This window comes from Sapajus apella, unplaced genomic scaffold, assembly GCF_009761245.1.
Source record: "Sapajus apella isolate SASKATOON/1434 unplaced genomic scaffold, GSC_monkey_1.0 scaffold12, whole genome shotgun sequence".
Lineage (NCBI taxonomy): Eukaryota > Metazoa > Chordata > Mammalia > Primates > Cebidae > Sapajus > Sapajus apella.
The window spans coordinates 532698-557207 of record NW_022436952.1 but is presented as its reverse complement, the minus strand read 5'-3'; the positions used below and the strand labels follow the sequence as shown (position 1 = coordinate 557207).

General features: G+C 49.0%; 1 protein-coding gene and 3 pseudogenes across 6 annotated transcripts in view; all 4 read right to left on the bottom strand.

Annotated features, from left to right (window-relative positions):
* MPP2 (membrane palmitoylated protein 2) overlaps positions 1–10900 on the bottom strand; it is a 34992-nt gene extending 24092 nt beyond the window's left edge. For 2 of the 5 annotated variants that reach the window (XM_032279465.1, XM_032279468.1), the window contains exons 1-2: positions 3313–4039; positions 300–363 (exon numbers count right to left, since the gene is read on the bottom strand). In XM_032279465.1, the coding sequence (XP_032135356.1) occupies positions 300–330 (31 nt within the window). In that variant the 5' untranslated portion in view covers positions 331–363; positions 3313–4039. Of the gene's footprint in view, positions 1–288; positions 364–2968; positions 3285–3312; positions 4040–10880 lie in introns of those variants that run through there. The other 3 variants (XM_032279467.1, XM_032279466.1, XM_032279469.1) reach the window with 3 other exon arrangements.
* A 6605-nt stretch (positions 10901–17505) lies between these two features.
* LOC116553581 lies at positions 17506–17598 on the bottom strand (annotated as a pseudogene).
* Positions 17599–18459: 861 nt separating this feature from the next.
* Positions 18460–19290, bottom strand: LOC116552708 (annotated as a pseudogene). Its single transcript, XR_004269501.1, has one exon. The product of XR_004269501.1 is annotated as a phosducin-like protein 3 pseudogene (transcript).
* Positions 19291–20624: 1334 nt separating this feature from the next.
* LOC116552504 overlaps positions 20625–24510 on the bottom strand; it is a 6294-nt pseudogene continuing 2408 nt past the window's right edge.

The following is a 24510-nucleotide window of genomic DNA, read 5'->3' as shown; positions in this document are numbered from 1 at the left end:
GGAGCATGCATCCCCTGCCCTCCAGGGAGGTGGGTTGTGCTGCATCTCCAGTCCTACACTGGAGCAGGTATGGGTCTCATTCCTCCTCTTCTCCGGTGCAGCACAGGAACCCACACAGAGGAGATGGCCACAGCAGCTGCCAGAAGGAATGGCTGAGTGGTAGGGCAGAACAGCGGTGGAGCAGGCTGGTTCTTACCTGGAGCTATGCAAGCGCCTGGCTGCTGTTCCCCATCCCCTAAGTCCTCACCTTGCATCCTCTGAAGCTCTGAAATAAGCTAACATCCTCACCCGCTTCTTACCAGACTCAGAGTTGGTGGCGGCGACCGGCATGGTGAAGGAGGCGAGGGCTCTAAAACGTCTCTCCTGGAGAGGGGAGAGAGGAAGATGAGTGGGTGCAAGGGCAAAGCAATGGGGAAGGGAATATGAAGGGCCTCCCCTTCAGAACCAGTCAGCAAGGTAGGGGAGAGGGTGCTGCCCAGAAGGTGGGGACTGGAGAACAACAACGATTCCAACAGTCCTGGCAGGCAGGAAGAGCAGGTATTACATGCCTATTTCCCTGAGGAGGAGGAGACCAGGGAGGATCAGAGAGGTTAACTGATTTGCCCAAGGTCATGAAGCTAATAAGGAGAGCTAAAATGAAAATCCAGGTTTTATGACTCAAAAATAAGTATATAAATAAAGTGTTTCTGGCTGCTGTCTTTTTTTAAGAGGGAATGAGAATTTTAGAGGGTAAGAACAGAATTAGGCCGAGAAGGTGGCTCACACCTATAATCCCAGTACTTTAGGAGGCTGAGGCAGAAGAACCACTTGAGCCCAGGAGTTTGAGACCCACCTGGGCAACAAGGCAACACTCCCATCTCTACAAAAAAGTTAAAAATTATCCGGGTGTGGTGGTGCGCACCTAAGATCCCAGCTACTTGGGAGGCTGAGGCAAGGAATCTCTTGAACCCAGGAGGTCGAGGCTGTGGTGAGCAATTATTGCACCACTGCATTCCAACCTGGGCAATAAAGCGAGAACCTGTCTCAAAAAAAAAAAAAAAAAAAAAAAAGTCATTTAAAAAATAATAAAAGAGTCCAGAATTTGAGCCAAAGTAGAAAAGATGAGTACTCCCAGGCTGTAGGTTTCATGACAGCCAGAACCACATTGATTTTATTTGCTTCTGGAACCCGAGCCTACCAAAGCACAGATGTTCCACAGACATTTATGTGGGGGCTGACTGAAGTGATATGTACCTCTCCATGGCGCCTCTGGCTTGCCCTCTCTCCCCTCTCCCCTTCTGGGCTCAGAGCTGGCACAAGGAGAGCAAGTACTCTGGGCAGAGCCAGGAATGGTGTCTACGGCCCTAGTTTCCACTCCAGGGCCTCCCCAGGCTAGGAGTTGCTCCCTCGTTTTCCCAGGAAAGGGCAGGGGGTTAACCCCCCACCCTTCTTCCCTTTGCTTTCCTGGGCATGTGCTGCTGGATAAAACCCTAATTCCCAGTTGCCATGACAACAGGAGGCAGTGGCTCACAGCAGGGTGGGGAGTTGGGGGAAGCATCTGGCAGTGCCCACTTTAGGACTGAATGCCTGCTGAGTTCTGGGGGTGGGGGAACCACAGCAACTCCACCTCCCCTCAAAAAAGATTCTTCCCAGAGGACTAGTACCTGATTTCAGTAAAACACTCCCTTGCTCCCATTCCCCTCTCAGGCCTGAGCTGGTCACCTGAGCTCAGGTGACAGAAATTACAAAAGTGAAGGGGATGGTTCCCCTTCCTCCCGGCTCTGCCCCTGAGGACAAGGAAGAAAGGTTCTTAGGGAGAGGAACAGCACCACTATTCAAGCTACACCCAGTCTGGAAGAAATGCCCAGATCCACTGTGCTGGCCCATGGCCCTGGTGCCAATCCCTACTGTCCCTGTTTCTAGAGAGCAGGCCTCCACCTCCCAGGCCTCGAAGACCTGGAGCCTTCTCCTGGCTGGTGCAGCGCTCCCTCACAGGGTCAGAAAAGAGACTCCAGAAGTCCTTCTTCCCTAGAGTGTAGAGGGCGGGAAGAGGCAAGAAGAATCCTGTATGAAATCTCTGCGCTCAGAAGTCTTGCCCAGCCTCCCTGGGTTTTCTCCCTGGGGAGTCAGTTCCTACGGCATCGGCTAGCTCTGCTCCCCCACGTCAGCCGAAGCCTCTGAGAGGGCGGGGCCTGGCTGTGCCCACAGGAGAACGGCAGTGCCAGGCAAGCTAGCTTGGCTCCGTGCCAAGGTCCTGCACCCAGGCAGGCATCTGGGAACCTGCACTTCGGCTTCCAACAGCCTGGGCCCAGATGCCCGCTCATCTCTGCCTCCAAGAAACCCGCATCGCCCAAAGTGTCCGTAGGCGGTGCAGGCCAGCAGTGAAAGGGAGAGGTTTCCTCCAACCTCCCACCCATCCCTCCATCCACACACATACAAAGAGGTGTGGAGGAGAAGGGTCTGACAAAGGCGCTTTGGAGAGCGAGAGGTCGCAGGGAGGGCTAGACAGACCGAGAGCCAGAAGATGGGGTCGAAAGGCCGGGCAGATGTGCTCGCTTGGACAATCAGATCACCCCTGCCCCAACGCACCCAGCCCTAACACTCTGGGCGCTAGGACCTGGGGGAGGGGGGCGTGTTGTAAGCTATCAAAGAAGGCTCTCTGCCTGCGCGCCCGCCGGAGACCAGGGATGAGGTCACTAAATTACTGCCCCTCCACCAACCCCCACCCCGTCCTCATCCCCCCGCTTAATTGACCTAACTTTCTAACCCTGGCACCGGTTCCCTCCCAAGTCTCCAGACCCTAACCCCGGCTTCCGACTCGCCCCGATACAGCCTGCGAAGCGGGAGAAGCAGTGCACCCACTTCTGCGGAACCCTCCCAGGGAAGATTGTGGTGCTGGCCGCCTAGGGGGCCCAGGGGGCCACTGGAACCCAGCGCAACCTCTGTCTCGCTCCCCAACCCCCGGAAGCGCTAACAGCACGGTTCTTACGTAATGCTGGGCTTCCAAGTCCCCCCAACCCGCACAGCCCCCGGGGAGGCCGCACGGATACCCGGGCCCCGCACAGCTCACCACCTCGGTGCCCGAAGCCACTTTGGCACCCCTACCGCAGGGGCGTGGGCCAGCGTCAATGGGCACTGGGGCTTGGTTCTCCCAACCGGCACCCCAGAAAGAGGGCCCGGGGGCGGGGGCGGGTGGAGAGGGAAGGGAGGGGCTGGGTGAAAGGGGCCTATGGAGTTTAAACCCAGAGAATAGGGTCCCAGGTGCCCCGCCAGGACGAAAAGGAGGTGAAGGTCTTGGGGTGGGTGCTGGCCCGGAGGCCGGGGGACGCCTACCTGCGCCCCGGGGAGCCCCTAGCTCCGGGCGGCTCAAGCGCAGCCGGGCGCTCCGCGTTTATTGCTTGTCAATCGCTAGCCCGGCTCTTAAAGCGGCGAAGCCTCTCCGCGAGGGGGCGGAGGTTCAGAGGAGAGGAGAGGGAAGGAGGACGCGGAGGCTGGCACAACTCGGAGTTAGTAGTCTTTCCCAGCAGCTGGTTGGGGGGCAGTCAGGTTTGGGAGACACCGCACAGACCACGACCCTCTGCTGGCTTCCCACTCGGGGAGGCAAGGCTGGTATTGGTACCCGCTGGTGTCCCTCGGCTCCCAAGGATCCCTTAAAAGGGCGATGGTGAAAGTGCCGAGAGAGACCGGCTTGATTACTCCGCCCACCCTCTTGGCTTAGACCCGCGTTCTATTTCCAGGCGTGCCTCACCTTTCCTCGTTAGCCTGCTTCCATATTGAGAAAAGGAACAGGAGGACTTTAGAGAGACTCCCAGAAAGCAGGATACCAGCCCCAAAGGCCTCGGAGTCAGGGGCAGCTTTTAAGGACTCGGAGGGTGGATATCTGGATTCCAGACTTTCTAGAAAATTTGCAAAAAAGAGGAAATGTCTTTGTGAAAGGATTCGGACCCTATTTTAGGCCTGGGTGAGGGAGGCCTGGTCCATTTCCCTGTCTAAGGAATAAAGAAGTAACTGGCTAGCCTTCCTCAGAGTCCCATTCCAAGAAGTAAATAAAGGGTTAAACCCACTGGCCCGCCTGCGCCCAGCCTCCGGCTCCACCCAAGACCTGCTAGTAAAAGATACTGAGCCTCCAAACACCGGAGGCTCTGGGCAGTGCGCCGAGCTTTTGGGGACAGCTACACTTCTTCCCCGACCTCGGCGTTCCGCCACCCCGTCCTGTTGCCCCCAACCAATTGCGGAGATCACCCCATTCCTTGCTAATTGGATTCCTAAGATCATAAATGAACTGCATCTTTGGCCCAGCGCCGTGGCTCACTTCTGTAATCCCAACACGGGGAATCCGAGGCGGGAGCATCGATTGAGCCTAGGAGTTCGAGACTAGCGTGAGCAACAAAAAATAAAATAAAATTAGCTAGGCGTGGTAGCGCGCCTGTAGTCCCAGCTACTTGGGAAGCTGAGGTAGAAGGATCCCTTAAACCCAGGAGGTCGAGGCTGCAGTGAGCCAAGATTGCAACACTGCACTCCATCCTGGGCAAGAGAGTGAGACCCTGTCTCAAAAGAAACAAAAAGAGAAGAAATGAATTACAGTCTGGAAACTTGCTTGGATATCTCAGAAATGGGAATCTATCCCGGAAGCAGGGGACTGGTCCCTGGTTCCAAGACTCAGCTCTCCCCTGAGCTCCAAAGGTATAAGTTTGGATATAGGGAAAAGCCAGAGGCAGCCAAACTGCTGAAAACCACATTGTTTAGGTGCTGCAGGCTTTTACTGAGAGGAGAAAGTCAGCGACCCCAGATAGCTTTGACAGGAACTGCAAGCTTTGGTCTCTAACCAACGAGGGTTCCTGCAGCTCTCTTTGCCTGCAAGCTAGAAAATCCTTCTAATTGAATTCAGGAAAAGAGTTCCCCTTTCTATTACAAAGGCTACCCTCCACTCTCACCTGTCTGCCTGTGGGCTGGGAATCACTTAGCTATTTGTATTTGGGAAGAGGAGGGATCTTGAATCTCTACTAAATATTACTTCTCAACCAGGCAGTTATTAGCTCTGTAGCAACCCACAGCAGCCTTCCATTCCATTTAGGATCCTCAGGACGGGCTGGGATCTCAGATTCTAGCCCACCTGGGGAGGTGGAGCCCAACTCATTATTCTTAGCCGCTACCCCGCTGCATTAGTCAGTCAACAAGCATCTCTCTGATAAGGGCCTTGCAGAATGCCAGCCTCTCACATCTGTTCAGAACCTTACAATTGACAAATTGTTTCATTCTCACAACAGCCCTGTGCAGTTACACAATGAGAAGAAATATTTCTTGATGTAGAATAGGATGCTCCTGTTCCGTGCCAGGCAAGGTACCACTTTCTGTGATACTGTGATAGATAAGGGCCCTGACTTCCTAGAGTTCACAGTCTGGGGCTGAAGTCAGGAAGGGGTCTGTTACATAGACACAAACAGCGCTTCCTGGTAGCACAGTTGAATGCCATGATAAAGATGCAGTGTGTCCTAAGCCGTTTCCCCAAAAGAATGGGGGTGCTAATGGTTGGGAATGGAGTAGCTGGGAAGGGAAGCAGGTTTGAGGGTCCGCAATGCATCTCTTAGCAGTTAAGGGCTGCCCTCCTGCCCCAAGAGGGGAATAAGTCCTCCTCTGGGGTCTGTAGTCAGCTCTGCCTTTCCTCCTGCCTCAGCCTTAGAGGTCACAGGGTGCAGGTGGTATCTCTCCTTCCCCCTAAATCAAGGTTTTCCTGTGGTAGTGTTCAGCCCAGAGCTTTGGGAGTCAAGGCGCAGAGGGAAATAAAACTCAACAGTGTTGTAAATGCCCAGCAGATACGGCTTTGCACTGAGGGATGTTGCACTTCCTATAATGACCAGCAGGGGACACCAACAGCCAATCCCAGTCCATCTACACCCACCCTCTGCGGTGCTTCCCCTCCACACCTGCAACTCGCCAGAGCCTATTTCCTATCTGGTAACGGGTTACTGAGATAACTCAGTTAAAAAAAAAAAAAAAAAAGACAGGCCGGGTGCCATGGCTCACGCCTGTAATCCCAACACTTTGGGAGGCTGAGGCGGGCAGATCACTTGAGGTTAGGAGTTCGAGACCAGCTTGGCCAACATGATAAAACCCCATCTCTACTAAAAATACAAAAATTAGCCGGGTGTGGTGGCACGTGCCTGTAATCCCAGCTACTCGGGAGGCTGAGGCAGGAGAATCACTTGAACCCGGGAGTCAGAGGTTGCAGTAAGCCGAGATTGGGCCACTGCACTCTAACCTGGGTAACAGAGTGAGACTCTATCTCAAAAAAAAAAAAAAAAAGTAGAGCCCTCAATGGACTATATAAAATTATATAAACATTTGCCCATAAACTATATTTGTGTTATTCAATTTATTAGTATGCATATTAGAAATCACACACACATAGGGATTAATTTTTTTATTTATTTATAAATAAATACATTTTGAGACAGGGTCTCACTCTTGCCCAGGCTGGAGTGCAGTAGCATAATCATGGCTCACTGCAGCCTAGACCTCCCAGGCTTAAGAGATCCTCCTGCCTCAGCCTCCAGAGTAGCTGGGACCATAGGTGCATGCCACCACACCTGGCTAATATTTATAAATTTTTTGGTAGAGACAGGGTCTTGTCATGTTGCCCAAGCTGATCTTGAACTCTTGGGCTCAAGTGATCCACTTGCCTCGGCCTCCCAAAATGCTGGGATTACAGGTGTGAGCCACTGCACCTGGCAAGGATTTATTTTTAATTATTTTTTTTTAAGATGGAGTCTCACTCTGTCACCAGATTGGAGCGCAGTGGTACAATCTTGGCTCACTGCAACCTCTGCCTCCCCAGTTCAGGCAATTCTCCTGCCTCAGTCTACTGAGGAGCTGGAACTACAGGTGCATGCTACCATGCCTGACTAATTTTTTTGCATTTTTAGTAGAGATGGGGTTTCACCATGTTAGCCAGGTCTTGATCTCCTGACTTCGTGATCCACCCGCCTCAGCCTCCCAAAGTGCTGGGATTACAAGTGTGAGCCACTGTGCCCGGCCCAGGATTAATTTTTTTTTTCTCAGTACTTATGTACAAGATAATTTTTTTTTTTTTTTTGAGACAGAGTTTCGCTCTTGTTACCCAGGCTGGAGTGCAATGGCGCAATCTTGGCTCACCGCAACCTCCGCCTCCTGGGTTCAGGCAATTCTCCTGCCTCAGCCTCCTGAGTAGCTGGGATTACAGGCACGCGCCACCATGCCCAGATAATTTTTTGTATTTTTAGTAGAGACGGGGTTTCACCATGTTGACCAGGATGGTCTCGATCTCTTGACCTTGTGATCCACCCGCCTCGGCCTCCCAAAGTGCTGGGATTACAGGCGTGAGCCACCGCACCCGGCCGATAATTTTTTAAACTCTAAATAGAAATTCCAATTTTGTCTTCCCATACTCAAAAGAACCATCTTGCACACCCCTAGGTGCACTCCCACTTTGGAAACCACTGTTCTAACGGAAAAGCTGTGCCGCCTCCCTAGGCTGCACCTTAAGAGGGCATCCAGACAGGAATGGATCCAGACAGCTTTGCCTTCCCACCAGGACTAAACCAAGGCCTCTGTGCCTCTTGCTTACCACACAACCTCAAGACAGAGATTGAAGCCCCCTCCACCACTCCCACTACCACCAGCCAGCCACACACCAGCCTGGCCTGCACTCATGTCAGACTGCCTTTCTGGAGGGCAGAGACCCAAAACCTCTCTTGGGAGCACCATCTGTTCCACTGCCTGGCCCAACAATTGCACTTTGCCTTGCCTCCTGATTTTACTCTGCCCACCTCCCCGTTGGGGTGGGAAATTCTGAGAACCATAAAATTTTGTGTTGAAATCCTGGCTCAGCCACTTCATGTGTATGTCTTAGGCCAGTTAAATAACCTTGCCAAGCCCCAATTGCCTTATCTGTACAACGGGGATAACTTTGGGAGAGGATGGAGGTAGAGTGACTGCCACTTGCCAGGCACATAGAAGGTGTTCCATAAATGCAGTTCCCTTCTGGGAGTAGGTCTAGGCAGGCTCTAGCTAGCTGCCAGCGGCTGTGGGTGGTTAGTCCTTATCTCTGGCTGTCTGATGTGTCCTGGCTGACCTCAGGTTCTCCTGGGGAAGGCAGGGTCCACCCCAGGGCTTCTGGAGCCACAGGTATCTGTTACAGATAGCATGTCCTCTTCTCGCTGCCCACACACTCTTTACTGGCACCTTGCCCACATCCATCTGTGCCACCCACTTATCCTCCTCTCCCTCCACTGCCTCCACTGAAGTGCCAAGGGCTTTGATATGGGCACCATGTAAGGGGCCAGGAACTGGTGGCCCATCGCCAAAGTGGGGAAGAGCTTGCAAAAGTCAGTGCATGGGGCTGTGGGGTGTGTGCCTGTAGTCCCAGCTACTCAGGAGGCTGAGGCAGGAGGATCCCTTAAGCCTAGGAATTCAAGACCAGCCTGGGCAACATAGTGATACCCCAATCTCTCATAATAGTAATAATAATAATTTTTTAAGACAGAGTTTTCCTCTTGTTGCCCAGGCTGGAGTGCAATGGAGTGATCTTGGCTCACTGCAACCTCCACCTCCTAGTTTCAAGCAATTCTCCTGCCTCAGCCTCCCAAGTAGCTGGGATTACAGGCATATGCCACCATGCCTGGCTAATTTTGTATTTTTAGTGGAGACAGGGTTTCTCAATGTTGGTCAGGGTGGTCTGGAACTCCTGTCCTCAGGTGATCCGCCCACCTCAGCTTCCCAGTGTTGGGATTACAGGCATGAGCCACAGCACCCGGCCAACAGTAATAATTTTTAAAAGTCAGTGCAGAGCCTGGGAGTAGAGGGAGTGCTGCTACCCACCCCAATAACCCAATGTCTATTGCCCCACAAGCCAACCATAATATGAAGTGTCCCTATAGTCTCTGGACAGGGCAGAGATTGATGGTGGGTAGGTGTGGGAGTACAGGAAGCTTCTGGACAGTAGGAGTGAGGAGGGAACCAAAGCAGAAAGCAGACCCAGTTAGATGCCCTGGGGACCACGTGAGGCACTTGAGTTGCTCTTTGAAGACAGAAAGAAAGGTCGGAGGAGTGTCCCCACTTAAACTGGTGACCTGGAGGAGAGCTGCACATACACATACATACACCATGCATGCGTGCACACACTCACATATACAGACACACACACATACACACACTCTCACACTCACATATACACACATATACACCTACACACTCACATACACTCACATGCACACACATGCATCTATACACACACACAGACACACATACACACACTCACATATACACATATACACACGTACACCTACACACAGTCACATACACACAGACACAGACACTCAGACACACACTCAAATACACATGCATATACTCGTTTACCCACTCATGTACACACACACTCAGATACACACTCACATATACACATACACACTCACACTTACATGTACACACACATACATACATGCATACACGCACATACTCACACATACACATATACACACATACACTGACAGACACTCTTGGACACACATACACAAACACAGACACACACTCAAATACACACACATACAGTTGCATACACACTCATACACACATGTACACAACGCACTCATAGACACACACACTCACAAACACACATACACACATGTACACACACATCCTATACTGCTCCCCTCCCTGCTTGTCCTGGGCCAAGGCAGTGCTTACAGAGTAGACTGGGGCCAAGACAGAAGACAGAGGGAGCCGGGGCTGTGGAGAACACTGGGTGCCTCAGGCAAGCCACTTGTCCTGGGCTTTCCCTGCTGTCAAATGGGCAGGATCATATCCAGCTCGCAGGCTCTGTGATGACTGCATGGCCTGATAGAAATGCCTTGTGAACCATAATGGGGGAGCCCTGGGCACCCAGACCACGCCCTGGCCATACCCCTTCTCAGTAATGCAGGACAGCCCCAGTCCCAGAGCTACTCTCTGCTCCTCCCCTGCCTTGACCACCCAGCGACTCTGCCCCCAGCCCTGCTTGGCACCAACTGCCCAGGTCCAGCCTCCCCATTCCTCACAGGGATCTTCTTGTTGCCCTCCTCATTGGGGTTCAGCCACCCTGGGCTCACTCTGTGCATCTCTCCTCTCTGAGGTGCCTGGGGACAGAGCTGGGGACCTCCTGCCCATTCCCTGCCATCCCACAGGCACCTCCACTTCCAGCTCCCTGCCCTGATGTATGGATGTGGGGAGATGTGGAACCCTGGGAAGGGGAAAAGCCACTATCCATCCCTCCCCCAAAATTGCCTTTTTCCAGGCCAGGGCCATTGGCGGGGGGCTGTCGACACTCTCACCCGCCACCACCCAAGACAGACTGGGAATCTGCAGGTTCTTGGCAGCAGACCTCAGATAAAGAAACAAGCAGAGAGGTCCAGTGATTTGTCCAAAGCCATCACACTGGTCAGTTTAGAGCTGGGGCTTGACCCCAGGTGGTTGGCCTCAGACTCCGTTGCGGATGCTGCACCTCGCTTTGCAGGTACTATCATTACCTTCATTTTATAGATGAAGAAGCTGAAGCTCAGAAGAGTTAAATGACTTTCCCAGGACCACACAGCAAGCGGGTGGTGGGGCCACGCTTAGCGCGTAAGCTTAGTAAAGAGATCGGCTTAGTTTTCCATCAATTATTTTTCAATTTACAAAACTGTGATAACTTACAAAAACAGCTGAACATAAACAACATTTTGACTTAAGACTATACATATAATCATCAGTGTTTGTAGAAATAAATTCCTGGAAACAATTTGTAATCTTTCTTGCCAATCCTTAGCTGTTCAGCATGACTGAATCTAATCTCGAAGGCAACTAGACTTGATTAAGATACCTTTACTAAGGTTCCCTAAATCTTTTATTACCTTGACATCAGACAAAGGATTTGAGGACAGCTGAGCAGCTCTTGACAGCAGCTGGCAGGAATGCCATAATGTGAGTCTTCTGGCTTTCAGAGACCACTTTTCTCCTCCAGGGCAGAACACTCAGGTGTTTGGCCTTGGTTTTCACACCTGTAAAATGGGAGGTTGGGGTTAGATTACTAAATTCCCTTCCAAATCCATCAATCTAAAGAGACAACTTCCCACTCTGCTCATAAAGGAAATAAAAATCTTTTTTCCAACAGGGATTTCCAAGAATTGGCCTCTCGGTAGACATTTCTTTAAATATTATTCCGTTCAATAAATACCTATTCCCACCTGACTGAAGTTCTTTGAAGACAAAGATTATATCTTAGTGACCACTATAACTCCAGCACCAAGTTCAGTGCTGGCCATCAAGTAGGTGCTCAATATTTTTTAATTAATTAATTTTGAGATGGGGTCTCAATAGGCTCCCTAGGCTAATCTCGAACTCTTGGGCTCAAGTGATCCCCCCACCTCAGCTTCCTGAGCAGCTGGGACTACAGGTGTGCGTCACCACACCTGCCTGTAGGTGCTCAGTTAATACAAGGTGCAGCATCTCTGGGGGGCAGGGCGACACAACAGTGGTTTGTAACGTTCCCCAGGTGATTCCCACGTATAGCCAGGCCAGGCCTGCCAGGCAACTACATGCAGAGAGAGGACCCCTGAGGCCTCTTCCTCAGAAGGTAGCTGTGGTCGTGGAGAGCACTCAGGGTGGCAAAGCCTGCTCTTGAAAGAGCTGAGAAAACCCAGAGGAGAAGAGGAAGAGGAAGCAAAGAGGCTGCCAACAAGGGATGGCCCCAACAGGGCTTCCCAGGGTCCACCCTGCAAAAGGGGCTTCTGTTTGATACTAAGGACATAGATAACTGGCCCCTGACCACACCTGGCCAGCAGCTCCAAGATCTCTGGCCCTCACAGTCCCTGGCATTGCATCTAAGAGTACGGGCAGAGCTAATGCTGTCAGTAGGAGTCACTCTGTCCTCTAACTTAGGGGAAACTGTCCTGTCCTTACAAAGGAATATGTAAGCACAGCTGATCAACATCTGCATAAGGAAAGATGTTTCTTTATGCACTTCTGGCTCCACCCAGACCCATGACTCAACAAGTCCTGTGGCCTCCACCCAGAAGTGGACTCAGCACTCAAGGACTATCTTCCATACCCCTATGACTGCATGCTCAGCCAATCAGCAGCACCCATCCCCTAGACCCTGCCCACCAAACTATCTTTGAAAAACTCCTCATCTTCAAGCTTTGTGGGAGACTGATTTGAGTAATAACTCTGTTTCCAGCGTGGCCGGCCTTGTGTCAATTACTCTTTCTTTACTGCAATGCCATGGCCTCAGTGGATTGGTTTTGTCTGTGCAGCAGGCGGGAAGAATCCATCAGGTGATTATAGTACCTGACCCCCAACGTACTTTGAGAAGGATCCAGCCAAAAAGCTTGAGGCCTGCAGCTTCGGGGGTGAGAGTGAGACAAAGGGGGATGGAGGGAGATTGACTTGCTGTGTCCCAGCTCCAGAACAGCCCCTCCAGCCTCCAAAGGGTTTAATACAAATCATTAAAGGATTTCCTTGAGGCAAAAGTTTTGAGTAGCTCTGAGATTCCAAGGATGTGAGGAGAGACCCAGGCTTATCTCCTTTGGGAGGGGACCCAAGCTTGGGGGAAGGGATACTGGATGCCAGCTGAAACCAAACACTGAAATTCTAAGCTCTCCCAACCAACTGAATAGAATCTTCCTCTCCTCTCAGCAAAGGGGATTCCAAAGTTAACTAGTTCAGGCCATGATGGGACGGGGAGCCCAGCCATGCCTCATTATACTCTCCCTCCTTTTGGAATTACTGATAGAACAGACTTTTTAAGTCTGATAAGAAATATTTACAATATATTCTCTCTGAAGCCTGCCACCTGGATGATAAAATCATGCTTCACCTGCATGATAAAATCTTGGTCTCTGGCCAGACGCGGTGGCTCACATCTGTAATCCCAGAACTTTGGGAGGCCAAGGCAGGCAGATCACCTGAGGCTGGGAGTTTGAGACCAGCCTGACCAACATGGAGAAACCCGTCTCTCCTAAAAATACAAAATTAGCCGGGCATGGTGGTGCATGCCTGTAATCCCAGGTACTCCGGAGGGTGAGGCAGGAGAATCGCCCGAGCCCAGGAGCCGAGATCATGCCATTACACTCCAGCCTAGCAAAACTCTGGCTTGGAAAATAAAATTTTTTTTGGTCCCCACAATCCCTTATCTTAACTCAAACATTGCTTTCTGTTGATTTTAAGTCTTTAGACAAAAACTTAACTTTTTCCACCTATTGCCAATCAGAAAATCTTTGGATCTACTTATGACCTGGGAAGTCCCTGCTTCCTCAACCCAATTCCAGTTGTCCATCCCCTCCAGACCAAAGCACTGTACCTCTGGCAAATATTGACTGATGTCTTATGTCTCCCTGAAACGCATAAAACTAAGTCGTGGCCTGACCACCTTGGGCACATGTTCTCAGGCTCTCCTGAGAAGGCTGTCATGGGCCATTGGTCACACATATTTGGCTCAAAATAAATCCCTTCAAATATTTAACAGAGTTTGACGCTGTGTATGTGTGTGTGTCAGGTGTGGGAGTGTGCGGCCCGTGGGGAGACTCCCAGGCCTACGGGTTACTGCAGGGCCTCGCCGAGGGGCCCGCCTCACCCTCGTGGCTGGCTGTCTAGAAGCCGGCTCCACACCCACCATCTCCGGCTCACACTTGCCCATTTCACTGATGAAGGTGGTGTAGGCATCATCCTCAGCCTTGAGCACCCTGACCTTGGGCTGACCTTGGGTATCCAGCTCTTGCCCACGATGCGGCGGGCATTGGTGCACATGTCGGCCGCGAGGGCATTCGTCTCACTCTTGAAGTTGGGGGTGAAGCTCTGGCAGCAGTACTTGACGGAGGCGTGCAGCGTGCGCCGTCCCGGGACTTCCGGCGGAAATTGTCGGGAGAAGAGCGGTTGCTGGTGCCACAGCCGTTGGCCCGCACCAGCCGTTGGCCCGCGTGTTCGGGTCAAAGAAGGAAGCCAAGCGGCGCTGCAGCAGGACGTTGTGCGGCGTGCCCACGCTGACGTGGCAGATCAACGGCGCCCTTGTGATGCACACGTTGGTAATTGTCACCAATATCTGGGGGCTTGAAAATAATTCCATGCAGGTGGGACTTTCAGAAGCTCTCCATGTCTGTCCAGAAGGACCCCACAATATAGCTGGGGGGACTTTGTATGTGGCTCAGCATGGAGCCCGGGCAGGATGTTTGGTCCACTCACCCCCTTGGCCAGCGCCCTGGTGCAGCGAACAAACCGCACAACCATGCTAGGTAGAAGCATTTTACATCAGTCCTCTTCAGGCTTAGTCTCATAAGCATCATTTGATGGGGGTCGGGGGATGAAGTGGTTCTTTTTTTTTTTTTAGATGCTTTATTCTGTAAGTTGAATCACCTCAAGCAAATGCCTGAGTGCAACTAGCCGAGTTATCCATCTCACAGATCTTCATACAGCAGGCTGTGGCTGGTGAGTGAGTGAGCTGTGAAATAAGCTTAAAGGACAACATATTCTTTTTGAATTCGAATAAAACAGAAAAAGCCAAAGTGCATTGTGCGGCCATGGGGCAAGACACTCTCCCTTTCTCTTTCTCAGATTTCCTATCATAAAGGACAAACTACTAAGATCTCTCCCCGTTAAAATTCTTGTTTTGTTTTGTTTTGTTGTTTGTTTTTAGACAGAGTTTCACTCTTGTTGCCCAGGCTGGAGTGCAATGGTGTGATCTTAGCTCGCTGCAACCTGCCTCCTGGGTTCAAGCAATTCTCCTGCCTCAGCCTCCCAAGTAGCTGGGATTACAGGTGTACACCACCACACCCATCTAATAGAGATGGGGTTTCACCATGTTTGTCAGGCTGCTCTCGAACTTCCAACCTCAAGTGATCCACCCAGCTCGGCCTCCCAAAGTTCTATGATTACAGGCGTGAGCCACCCGTCCTGGCCTTCCTAGTTAAAATTCTGTGAGGTTTGTATAGAAGGAATAGAATGGGGGCCCAAAAACCAGTAAGATGAGAAAATAGTGATCCCCAATGTCTCGCTTCCAACTCATACACCCACTCCCCTACATCAATCTCCCAGAAACCTGTTTCTACATATACATATATATGTATATGTATATGTATATGTATATATAAAGATTAGCTGGGTGTGGTGGTGGGTGTCTGTAATCCCAGCTACTTAAGAGGCTGAGGCAGGAGAATCACTTGAATCCAGAAGGTAGAGGTTGCAATGAGCTAAGATCATGCCACTGTACTCCAGCCTGGGTGACAAGAGTGAGACTGTCCAAAAAACAAAACAAAAGTGTCCCAGAATTTCCCTGTGGACACTTTTTTTTTCTGGCAGTCTTTTTCAATGAGGGCTATGTTTTCTCTGATACTGTATGGCCTGCAAACTGCTCAGTTTTCATTCCAGTGATAACATTCCAGAACAAATTCTGGGTCAATCCCAGGGGTTTGTTCCAGTCAAAGAAGGAAGCTGACTGTGTGTCACTTGCTGCCCTGTAGAGTGACACCTCTGCAGGCCTCTGTCTCCACCATGTGACTCCACCGTCAACTCCCCACCTTTCTTCTTTTGCAAAGCCTCAGACCCCCAAACACCTACCAAAAAGTGCGTAAGGTGCCAGGACACCTCCAAGTATAAGTGGGGCTGTCCCCCCACCTGGATGTGGAGCTGTGCTGCAGGGTGCTGGCTGCTTGTGACACTCATTTCACCCCTTTCTGTGCAGGTGCCAGAAGCTGAGGAACCACACATCAAGGCTTCCTTGCCAGTGGGGTGCTGCCAGTCAAATGCAGTCATGTGAAATGTGGAATGTGGAAGGAGGTAGAGTCATCCTTTCCTCCCCCCGTAGCAGCAGGGGTGCAGGCTCTGGTGGTCACCTGGACTCCATATCCCCCGCCAGTCACCAGCCTGGGAACCATGGGGCTGCAAGGACCTCAGCAGCAGTTCCCCACATTTCCTGACTTCTTCCATCCTCTGGAAATCAGCTGTGGTAAATTAGCCTGAAAGCCAGTGGTGCAACCCCCTCCTCCCCAACCTTCGCCACCTCTAGCCACTCCAATGGTAAGCACTAATTGCCTGTATGAAACCCTTTTTTGTGAAATATCTAGAGTAATTTCTGTTTTCCTATCTGGGGTATGCGATATAAGAAGAAATAGATACTTGGTCTCTGCCCCCAGTTCCTAACATAGAGCTCCTAAACCCCTTGGAGATTCCTGAATGATGGGGGCACTAGGAGCATTGTCTTCTTCTTCTTTTTTAATTTAACATTTTTCTCTTCTTCCAGGTGTTTTTTTCCTTTTTTTAAAAAAAAGCTTTTATTTTAGGTTAGGGGATACATGCGCAGTTTGTTATATAGGTAAGCTTGTATCACAGGGGTTTGTTGTACAGATTATTTCATTGTCCAGGTACTAAGCCTAGTACCCAGTAGTTTTTCCGGCTCCCCTCCCTCCTCCCACCCTCCAGCCTCAGATAGGCCCCAGTGTCTGTTGTTCCCTTCTTTGTGTTCATGCTGGACATCAAGAGGACTTCGAGGGGAGCACCCCAGGCAGGCCACCAACCAGTGGGCTGAGGCAGAGTTTGGTTGGGGCAGTGGGAGGACAGCCCGGGCGACTCCAGGGGAAAATCTTCCCACTCCATCCCATCTGGCTTTCCCCATCTGCTGAGAGCGACCTTCACTCAGTAAAACCTTATACCCATTCTCCAAGCCCAGGTGTGATCTGATTCTTCCAGCACACCAAGGCAAGAACCTGGGATACAGAAAGCCATCTGTCCTTGCAACAAGGTAGAGGGTCTAACTGAGTTGGTTAACACAAGCCGCCTAAAAAGGCAAAACTAAAAGAGCACCCAGTAGCACACACCCACTGCAGCTTCAGGAGCTGCAAGCATTCACCCGTAGACACTGCCGTGGGGTCGGAGCCCCACAACCTGCCTGCCTGTCTGCTCCCCTTGAGGTTTGAGCAGCAGGGCACTGAAGAAGCGAGTCACCCCCCCCCATCCCATGCCCTGCAAGGGGAACAAGGGAACTTTTCCTGTTTCAATATGGTGTCCAAGAAACCATGACACATTTCACAGAGGGCCTAGGCTCTGGAGGGCTGGAGTATGAGATATTCCCCCTCCCCTGTGAACTTTAAAATGTGGCCAACAATTTTTTAAAAAGATGGCTACCCTGTAGTACTTTAACTGGACCTATTTAGACAATGACTTACACGCTGTAGAAGAAAGACGCTATGTGAGTCTACTAAGTTTAAAGACGAGACTTCTCTCTTTTGCCTTGTCCTTCCTCTCCAGCTCCGTGAGGGTGGACATTATATGTCTCTCATCACTTCAGCAACAAGGAAACAAATTAGTGTTCCCAGAAGCCCCTGTGTGCCCCCTTCCAATCATAAACCTCTCTAACCCTTACAGGTAACCACTATCCTGTCTTTTGTAATAATTTTCTTTTTTCTTTTTTTTTTAGTATCAATGTTCATTTATTTAAAAATGAGAAATGCTAACAGGATCTGGTACACAAAACATCTTGATTTTTTTTTACGTCATATGGGTAATGTGCCGACAGCCTAACAATATTTGAGGGGGACACATCTCACACATGCCCATGATCACACTTATGAAACACAAAATGAGTTTGAGATAGTTTATATATTTCCAAAAAATAATATAATGTCCTTTTACAGTAATCAGAATTAACAGGCCAGGCAAGGTAGCTCACACCTGTAATCCCAACACTTTGGGAAGCTGAGGCAAGTGGATCAGGAGTTTGAGATCGGGAGTTCGAGACCAGTCCAGCCAATATGGTGAAACCCCGCCTCTACTAAAAGTACAAAAATTAGCTGGGTGTGATTGTGATCGTGCACGCCTGTAATCCCAGCTACTCAGGAGGCTGAGGCAGGAGAATCACTTGAACCCAGAAGATGGAGGTTGCAGTGAGCTGAGATCATGCCACTGCACTCCAGCCTGGACAACAGAGCAAAACTCCATACCCCCTAAAAAAATTAGTTAACAGTCTGAGATAAACTATTTTAGAGAAAACACATTTAACCAAATATGCCAGTAAATTGAAACATTTCAGTTATTTCGATGAGAATGTTTCACAAAAATTTTCTGTTTCTTCTAAATAGGATAAATACTAAGATTCTTTTGTCCTAGAGACCATTGCTACAGAGTTGATAATCTCATTGCTCTTTATGAAATAAAAAAATGTGTCTATAAGGCTTAGTTTGCAATTTTCCGACGTATAATTTATTCACATTTATTTAAAACTAAATATTTCTTTTTATAGTTATGTCAAAAAATAGTGATGAGGTTTTATGGCTTACTTAAAATATAAATGAGAAAAACAGACATTTACCATACCAAGAACTGGTTTTAATTTTTTTTTTTAGAGGAAATACTATAATTTAAAAAGTTGTAAAATATTTAACAGAATTTCCAGCAATGATTATTTCCAAAATGTAAAGATTTAAAACATAATTTATACAAAACTAAAAATCAGAAGGATTCATTCTTGCTTTTTCCTTTTTTAAAAAATTCAATTTGTCACAGAAAGTTCGGCACGTGATAGCAGCTACAGCCTCAGTCCCCCTCGGAATCGCTGTCCCTCCACATGGGAACAGAGCGCCGCAGTGAGGACAGCAACACGTCTTCAATCTGCATCTTAGGGTTTTCCTCCAAGTCCGTATTAATTGCTCCAGATTCAGTTTCCACTCCAACTCATCTCTTGTCAGGTTCATGCCACCAAACACCAGAGGGCCAATAAACTGAGCCTTGATATCACCTTCCAGGTAAACAAATATCGTGGGCAGATTCCTATCAGGATAATTGGGTATGCAGGTTGTTGAAATGGCTTTGATAAACTTGACATCAGGAAACTTGCTGGCAAGTCCACTGAGGTGCTGATTTATCAGGGCACAGAGGGGAATTCCTTGTTTGTAAAGGTGCAAGATGACCCACAAGCCCTCACCGGCTTTGGTTACTTCTTGAACATAATCCTTCCCTGAGATCTCCAAAACTTCTCCAAATTTATTCTTCAGTTTAGTTGCTTTCCACTCAGCCAGTCTCTGCTGTCTGTACATTTCAATAGCACGTTCATCTTCCTCATGAAACTCGTCTTCATGATCCTTCAGCTCTTCCAAAGTCATAGCTTCATATGTTGTCACCACTGACTGCTGGACCATGTGCTGCTCCTCCTCTGCCTCCTCTTCCAATTCTTTCAGACTTTCCTTAGGGGCAAGATGCCCTTTTTGCGTAAGATGTCATTCCACTCAGTGTCTGCCCTGGGGTCCTGCATCTTGTTTCCAATCGCTCAAGCCAGTTGTGCCACTGTAATAATTTTCTTGCTTTTAAAATGTAGTTCTGGTGCTGTGGCTCATGCCTGTAATTCCAGCACTTTGGGAGGCTGAGGCAGGTGTATCACCTGAGGTCAGGAGTTCAAGACTAGCCTGGCCAACATGGTGAAACCCTGTCTCTACTAAAAATACGAAAATTAGCCAGGTGATAGTGGTGTGTGCCTGTAATCCCAGACACTCGAGAGGCCAAGGCAGGAGAATCGCTTGAACCTGGGAGGCAGAGACTGCAGTGAGCCAAGATTGCACCACTGCACTCCAGCCTGGGCGACAGAGTGAGACTTTGTCTCAAAAAAAATTAAAAAATAATTAATTAAAATGATAAAATAAAAATAATGTAAAATAAAATAAATAGTTCTGGCTGGGCGCCGTGGCTCACACCTGTAATCCCAGCACTTTGGGAGGCCAAGGCAGGAGGATTGCTTGAGCCCAGGAGTTCAAGACCAGTCTGAGCAATACAGCAGGACCTTGTCTCTAGAAAATTTTAAAAATTAGCTGGGCATGTTGGCCTGCACCTGTAGTCCCAGCTACTGGAGAGGCTGAGATGGGAGGATCACTTGAGTATGGGAGGTCTAGGCTGCACTGAGCCATGTTTGCACACCACAGACCCTTCCTCAAAAATAAATAAAATAGGCTGGGCACAGCAGCCTGTTATCACAACACTTTGGGAAGCTGAGGCAGGTGGATCGTGAGGTCAGGAGTTCCAGACCAGCCTAGCTAACATAGTGAAACCCTGTCTCTACTTATACAAAAGTTAGCCAGGCATGGTGGTGCACACCTATAATCCCAGCTACTCAGGAGGCTGAGGCAGGAGAATCACTTGAACCCAGGAGGCAGAGGTTGCAGCGAGCAGAGATTGCACCACAACACTCTAGCCTGGGCAACAGAGCGAGACGCTGTCTCAAAAAAAAAAAAAATACAAAAATTAGCTGGGCATTGTGGCAGGTGCCTGTAATCCCAGCTACTTGGGAGGCTGAAGCAGAGACTTGCTTGAACCCAGGAGGCAGAGGTTGCAGTGAGCCAAGATCACGCCACCGCACTACAGCCTAGAGACAGAGCGAGAATCTGTCTCAAAATAAATAAATAAAATAAAATGTAGCTTTAACTCTTATAGGTCATTCATAAATGACATAGTTTTGCCTTCTTGAACATTATATAACATTATATAAATGAAATCATATTACACATATTATTTTCTGTATCACTTCTCTTACTCAATAATTTGTTTGTACATTTAATATGTATGTTGCTGAGCAATCACAAGCAAAAGACTGGAGAAGGGGCCTAACAGTAAAAGAGAAAGAGAAGGAAGAGTGGACAAGCAAAGGTGAAAGCAGAAAGTCAGCTGTCAGTATGGCTTGGGGAGATAAGGAAGGCCCAGGAAGGCCTCCAGGAAAAGCCTGCCATGTCAGGCAGGACACAGAGGACAATGGAGGAAAGGTGATGCTTACAAGATAGTGAAGGTGACATTGTAGGTGTTGGGCTCTGGCACAGGCACGTGGCGGAGCCTCTGCTTCGGTTTGAGATCAATACACGACAGCGTCTCATCTCTGCAGGTACAGAGCTCACACATGTTGGTGCTTGCGGAGGCCTGTTCCTCTGGTGCAGTTAAAGCCTCATTTTGGGCGTAAGTTTCAGGCTGCACCAGTGAATCCTGAGTAGGTTCTAGATCAGTAGGTGGACCTGTGACTTCAGTCAGGTTTTGATGCTGAGTCTGAACCTCGTCTGGACGCGGAGCTGTAGTCTTCTCCAGGGCTGTAGAATGTCCAGTCTCTGTAGTGGATTCTGGAGTTATGGCAAGCCCCTGATCTGGAGGCTGAGTTGAGGTCTCCTCCGTGGTTGGAGACAGTTTAACCTCTGTAGTAGGTTCTGTCGTTATAGTAACCTCCAGGTCCAGCGGCTGAACTGTGACTTGAGTCAGGTTTGAATGCTGAGTCTGACCCTTGTCTGAAGATGGAAGTGTCACCTCAGGCTGTTTTGGAGGAGCTGTGGCCGTCAGGGCTGTGGAAGGTTCAGCCTTTGTGGTAGATTCAGGAGTGATGGTAAGCCCCAGATCCAAAGGTTGAACTGTGAGTTGAGTCAGGTTTGAATGCTGAGTCTGAACCTCGTCTGGATGTGGAAGTGTCACCTTAGGGTGCTTTGGAGTCACTACAGTCTTCTTCAGGGGTGTAGAATGTTCAACCTCCGTAGTGGGTTCTGGAGGTATGGTAAGTCCCAGGTCCAATGACAGAACTGTAACGCTGGGTGACACTGGGTGCTGAGCTTGAGCCTCACCTGGTGTTGGAACTGTTACCTCTTGATATACTGGAAGTTGGGATACAGCTTTCTTAGGAGGCTGAGTTGGGGTCTCCTGCATGGCTGGAGAAAGTTCAACCTCTGTCATGGATTCTGGAGTGATGGTAAGCCCCAGGTCCAAAGGTTGAACTGTGACACTAGGCAATGTTGAATACTGACCTTGATCCTGACCTGGTGTTGGAAATGTCACCTCATAATGAGCTGGAGGTTGAGCTGCAACCTCCTTAGGTGGCTCTGGAACCTGAGCTGGGACCATCTGCTGGCTTGAAGGTTCTACCTCCTTAGGGGGCTCTAGAGCCTGAACTGTGGCTTCCTGCTGGGGTGGAGAAGGTTCTGTCTCCAGAGGGGGCTCTGGAATCTGAGCTGGAATGTCCTGCTGAGTTAGAGATGGTTCCACCTCTTCAAGGAACTCTGGAGGCAAAGATGGGGCCATCTGCTGAGTCAGAAAGGGTTCTATCACCATAGGGGGCTCTGAAGACTGAGCAGGGACTGCTTGCTGGACTGGAGAGGATCCTACCTCTTTAGGTGGCTCTAAAAGCTCAGTTGGGGCCTGCTGTAGGACAGGAGATGGTTCAACCTTCCCAGATGGCTCTGATGGCTGAGCTGGTATCTCCTGCTGCAGTGGAAGACTGATGATCTCTTCTGTGGACTTCGGAGGATGACCTGAGGCTTCCTACTGGGTTACAGATGGTTCAACCTCCTTAAGGGGCAATGGTGGTTCAGCTGGTAACTCTTGCCAGACTAGAGTAGGTTCTACCTCCTTAGGAGAATCTGGAGTCTGAATTGTGGCCTCTTGCTGGACTGAAGATTCAATCTTTTCAGGATAATGCAGAGGTGAGGAAGGGAGATCAGGCTGGACTAGAGAAAAGTCTGCCCGCTCAGTGGGAGTAGGAGGGTTGTCCTGCTGAACTGGAGAAGGTTCAACCCCCATAGTGACTGCTGTAGGTTTGGTAAGCTCCAGATCCACATTTTTAACTGTGGTATTAGGCAAAGGTGAATTACTTCTGAATACTGAAGACAGATCTAGAGGTGAAAATACCACCTCATCACTCAATGGACTTTCCAAGTCTGAGGAGAGCAGAGTTGGAGGCTGAATTCTGGGCTCTTGATGGACTGGAAGAAGTTCATCATTTTCAGGGATATTTAGCTGCTGAATTATAATCTCTTGCAAATGTTGAAACTGCTCAGGGGACATTAAGAACTGAGCTGGGGAGAGAGATCCAAGATGGCTGATCACTTGGATTGTAGCTCCCAGTGAAAGCGCAGAGAACAAGAGGATGCCACACTTTCAGACGAATTTTTGTTGATCATGCACCAGGAGATTCCCAGCGGAGGAGCCCCACGGGTCGCCAGCGCCACTCTTGTGGCCGGCGAGGTGGTTTTGCCACTGCCTTGGTGCGGCAGTTCTTGGTGCAGACTCAGAAAAGCGCCATCAATCATAACGCCACTGTTTTGGCCAGGGCAGTGGGTTGCTCAGATTTTAGCGCTGGGAATCAACAAGTTGGACGTCCACTCAGAAACCCAATTATAAAGACCACAGATGGATAAATCTATAAAGAAGGGAAGAAAACAGCCTAAAAAGGCTGAGAACAAAATCAGAACGCCTCCCCCTCTACAGGGGATCACAGTTCCTCATCAGCAACGGAACAAGGCCTGATGGAAAACGAGTGTGTTGCATTAACAGAAGCAGCCTTCAAAAGGTGGATGATAAGAAACTTCTGTGAATTAAAAGAACTTGTTCTAACCCAATGCAAAGAAACTAAGAACTTTGAAAAAAGGTTTGACGAAATGTTAACAAGAATACACAATTTAGAGAGGAATATAAGTGAATTAATGGAGCTGAAAAACACAACACAAGAACTTCGCAAACTATGCACAAGTTTTAACAGCCAAATTGATCAAGCAGAAGAAAAGATATCAGAAGTCGAAGACCAACTTAATGAAATAAAATGAGAAGACAAGATTAGAGAAAAAAGGATAAAAAGGAACGAGCAAAGTCTCCAAGAAATATGGGACTATGTGAAAAGACCTAATCTACACTTGATAGGTGTACCTGAATGTGATGAAGAGAATCAATCTAAGCTGGAAAATACGCTTAAGGATATTATTCAGGAAAACTTTCCTAACCTAGCAAAGCAGGACAATATTCAACTCCAGGTAATACAGAGAACACCACAAAGATATTCCTCAAGAAGACCAACCTCAAGGCACATAATCGCCAGATTCACCAGGGTTGAAATGAAGGAGAAAATACTGAGGGCAGCCAGAGAGAAAGGTCAGGTTACCCATAAAAGGAAGCCTATCAGACTCACAGCAGATCTCTCAGCAGAAACCCTACAAGCCAGAAGAGGGTGGGGGCCGATATTCAACATCCTTAAAGAAAAGAACTTTCAACCCAGAATTTTACATCCAGCCAAACTAAGCTTCATAAGCGAAGGAAAAATAAAATCTTTTGTGAACAAGCAAGCACTCAGAGATTTCATCACCACCAGGCCTGCTTTACGAGAGCTTCTGAAAGAACCACTACACATAGAAAGGAACAACCAGCATCAGCCTTTCTAAAAAATACCAAAAAGTAAAAAGCATCAACATAATCAAGAATTTACATCAACTAATAGGCAAAACAGCCAGCTAACATTAAATGGCAATATTAAACTCACATATATTATTATCAATTCTAAATTTAAATCGACTAAATCCCCCAATCCAAAGACACAAGACAGGCAAAAAAAAGCCAAAACCCATCGGTATGCTGCATCCAGACCCATCTCACATGCAAGGATACACAAAGCAAAGGGATGGAGAAAGATTTACCAACCAAATGGAGAGCAAAAATAAATAAATAAATAAAAAGCAGGAGTTGCTTTAAAGCAACAAAGATCAAAAGAAGCAAAGAAGG